The 4,003-nt window shown below is 47.5% G+C and overlaps 1 protein-coding gene across 1 annotated transcript in view; it reads left to right on the top strand.

Annotated features, from left to right (window-relative positions):
* MAU2 (MAU2 sister chromatid cohesion factor) overlaps positions 1–4,003 on the top strand; it is a 58,708-nt gene that overhangs the window by 43,803 nt on the left and 10,902 nt on the right. Inside the window, exon 17 of the mRNA XM_015415523.1 lies at positions 2,582–2,693. Within this exon, the coding sequence (XP_015271009.1) occupies positions 2,582–2,693 (112 nt within the window). The remainder of the gene's footprint in view (positions 1–2,581; positions 2,694–4,003) is intronic.

The raw sequence follows: 4,003 nt of genomic DNA, 5'->3' as shown, positions 1-4,003 counted from the left end.
TTGTGACTGACCCAAGGACACCCAGCTGGCTGCATGTGGAGGAGTGGGGAATCAAACCCCATTCTCCCAGATTAGAATCCACTGCTCTGAACCACAACATCAAACTGCAGCCAAGTGCAAGTGGTTTTTAAAGGAATTATTACCTAGTGCTGTACACTTGCATACAAATCTACACATTCTAAAGGAGTAAAACCTTACCTTAAAAATGGATTTTGGTCTTTCAAGAAGGGAAAATATTTCATATACTGATATTTCTCAGCGCTTTCCAGAAATTTCTCATTGGGGAAAAAGTCAGTGGAGATTCCTCCCCTAATTTTCTGGGCCTTCACATATCCAGCCCTCCCACTTCTCTCTGTTATGCCATTCAGACCAATTTCTCCTAGTGGCTATTCACTGAAAGTGTCACTGAGAAGGTGGGCGGGGATGAAGCAGGAAGCAGGACCAAGCAAGCAGGAGGTCCAGGTCATGAGAGTCGGGGACCACCCCTACCTCCACGCATCCTTTACGAGAGTCGGGGACCCCCCCTACTTCCACGCATCCTTTACGAGAGTTGGGGACCCCCCTACTTCCACGCATCCTTTACGAGAGTTGGGGACCCCCCTACTTCCATGCATCCTTTACGAGAGTTGGGGACCCCCCTACTTCCATGCATCCTTTACGAGAGTTGGGGACCCCCCTACTTCCACGCATCCTTTACGAGAGTTGGGGACCCCCCTACTTCCACGCATCTTTTACGAGAGTCTGGGACCCCCCTACTTCCACGCATGCTTTACAAGAGTTGGGGACCCCCTACTTCCACGCATCCTTTATGAGAGTTGGGGACCCCCCCTACTTTCACACATTCTTTACAAGAGTCAGGGACCCCCCTCCTTTACACATACACTTTGTAAGTGTAGGGGAAATTAGGAGTGCAGGAACCTTTTCATGGACTCCCATCCCCACTCTGTTCATTGGAGAGGGAGAGAAACTGGCAGGGATCTCAGTTGCTTCAAGAAAGAGAGACAGTTGTTTCAAAGAACCTCTTTCTTATTGAACTTCAGACCCAAAATGCAAAACCTTCCAAACATACAAGAATCTGGTATGCAGCATACAAATTTGACTCCTAATTCTTAATTCAGTACTTAAATATAGTGCACTGTAGTTCCACGAAGGACATCCTTGGTTGCTCTGTCAAGACCCATAACGGAGGGTGGTTGGCCAGAACAACCAGGCACGGGAGTAAACCCAGATATTAAGTGCCCCTTTCCATCCACAGGAGCTGATGTAACTGTCAGGCAGCTCTGTGCTGAGCATCTCGTGTATTCGACAAAATCCAGCCCCTTTCACACAGTAAGGCGTGAACTTTGCCTGTAGTCAAAAGAATTTCCATGCGGGCAAGAAGCCCCGGCTATCCTGGCATCTCTTCAAGTGACAATCTGTATATCATCAGTGGTTCAGGATCACTCTGGGTAACCCTCTCTGTGTCAAGGAGGAACCATGGAAACACATACCCCATATCTAGATGTTTAGACTGTTACCTTGGTCTCTGGAAATGTAAACCATTCTTTCTAGGACAGAGGGCATTGTCTCTTGACAGTGTTTGCTTGGGAGCAGCTAACCACCAAATGAGAAAGAGCCAATGATTCAGCCATAGAATTTAATACCAGATGGGTTTGCAAGGGACTGAGGCTCAGTTGAGGCCTCCAATTCCGCACCAGTAAGCTCCACCATGACCTGAGTCTTCCTCGGAAAAGCTGGGCAGGAAGGAGATGTCAGAGAGCGGCTTTATGTGATTGCCGGTATTCCTGCATCACGGTCCTCTTAAAGTTAAGGCCTTTGACCACTCCGGCGCTGATCCCAAACAGAAGACTGATAGGTGATGCACAGACACCACTGTCTGCACAAGTTCCCTCTGACCTGTATAAGCTTTTGTGCACACGCACACTTTGTATCTTAAGAAGTGTGCGTGCACACGAAAGCTTATACCTCGAATAAAACTTTGTTGGCCTTAAAGGTGCCACGAGACTCAAACTTTGTAGAGCTTCGGTATATAGTAATCTGAAATGGAATCTTCCTCAGGTCTGTTCAGTGTGTCTCAGGGCTATTTTGGGGCAGGAACACACAGGAACGGAGTTCCGGCTGGCTCCCGAGTTGGCCACACCCAGCAGGAACTCATTAGCATAATAGGCCACACCCAACAGCAGAAACTCATTAGGACTGGCTACATTAGGGGTGTGTGGCCTAACATGCAAAGGAGTTCCTGCTACAAAAAAAAGCCCTGGGTTTTGACCACAAACAAGGTAAACAGAATAAGAAGCAAAAGGTTACTTCTGGTAACATGGGGGTGTGGCCTAATATGCTAATGAGCTGTGCTGTCAGGGTGTGGTCTAATATGCTAATGAGTTCCTGCTGGGCTTTGTCTACAAAAAAAGCCCTAGTGGGGCTTATTCCCACGAGTGTTCTTAGGAATGCAGCATAACAAACTTCAGTAGGTGCTGGAGGAGTTTCAGCATTGGTGGTGGTGACCAGTTGTGCATTTACATGCAAGAGAAAAAACAGGTTTAGGAGTCCTCTTTCACTCTCTCTCTCTCTTTTTAAATAGGCGTTTTTTACGGGAGACGTTGAAAATGTTAAACGCAGAAGATCTGAACCGCTTAACAGCCTGCTCCCTTGTTCTCCTGGGTCACATCTTTTATGTATTGGGGAATCATAGGGTAAGCATTGCCAGTTTACTTCTGCTTTTGCTTCTCCTGTGCTGAAGATTCCGTGTAGGTTGGACGACTGGGGGCATGAACTCCATCTTACTAAACTCCCACGAGGTGCTATTTGCACACATGTTGTATGTTGACAGATCTGTGACATTTGAAGTCCGTCGTGCCAACTTCCAGACAGCAGCTGGCTGGCTTGGGAGAGATTATAAGCATGAATGCTCAAGCTGCCTGCCAGGGCGTACAGGTTTCCCCTGAGAGGGTTGTGAGGAATGAATGAATGAAATGGAGGATTGTGTGAGCCAGAGAGGAAGCTGTGCCTGTTGTCTCTGCATGATTCCCTGGTCTGTCCTTGCCTCCTTCCTATGAAGGTGTCCATGCTTGGCTTTTCATTTGAGTCTCTCCAGATAATGGCCCTAGACCAGGCAAGGGACCCATAGTCAGGCAGGGAATGCTAGATGTCGAAAGAGAGAATGATATTGCCAGGGTTTCAAACGTTTTAGGCCCCACCCCACCCCCCGGAGATATGTGGTTTCTCCAGCTTCTTAATTGTCGTGCTTGGAAATCCTGTCCTATCGAAGGGGGTTTTCTATAGCCCGATGCAATATTTTCCCATCTGCGGTCGTAGAAGGCCGTTACAAAACGGTCCCAATGACCGAGCGCTTCTGCTCTTGCGGCACTGGTAAAGTGGAAATGATGGCACATACTTTGTTAGATTGTGGGTACTATCAATCAATACATGCTAAGTACATCCAACCTATACTGGAGAGATTTTCAGGTCTCCCAGATTTGGAATTAAGTAATATGCTCTTGCTGAATTCTAACCCCCAGGTTACGCTTGCTTGAGCCACATTCTTGATCGCAGCCTATAGAATCCGCAGTGAATATGTTAAGGAGTGAGACAGACAATCCTTGAGCCTTTTGAACTTCTTAATTTTCGGAAGACTGAAAATTCTGCCCTTTAAAAACATTTGTATTTTTAAAGTCATTATTTCCAATTTGACGGTTGGGTACCTAGAGTATGGGTATCCAGCTATGTTTCTAACTGATTGGTGCTGGTTATGCACCAAAATAAACTCTCGTTGCTGTTGGTCATCCTTCCCAACCAGTCTGTATATAGGGAGGGGTAATTCTGTTGTTCCTCTGCATTGAGAGTGATGGCATCAGGGGTCATTTCCTCCGGGAGTGCAGTGCACAGGAGCGGAGCTCCGTCAGTAAGGAGCCCAGGGGATGGGCACTTGCAACAAACCCTGCTCCCAGCAGCCCTCAGTCGAGCCACGAGCAGCAAGAAGCAGCCAGGTAAATTGCAGAGCCCC

Source organism: Gekko japonicus, unplaced genomic scaffold (assembly GCF_001447785.1).
Source record: "Gekko japonicus isolate JY-2015 unplaced genomic scaffold, Gekko_japonicus_V1.1 scaffold1726, whole genome shotgun sequence".
In the NCBI taxonomy this organism is placed as follows: domain Eukaryota; kingdom Metazoa; phylum Chordata; class Lepidosauria; order Squamata; family Gekkonidae; genus Gekko; species Gekko japonicus.
Note: the sequence above shows the minus strand (reverse complement) of the source record. Positions and strands in the feature narration are given on the sequence as shown.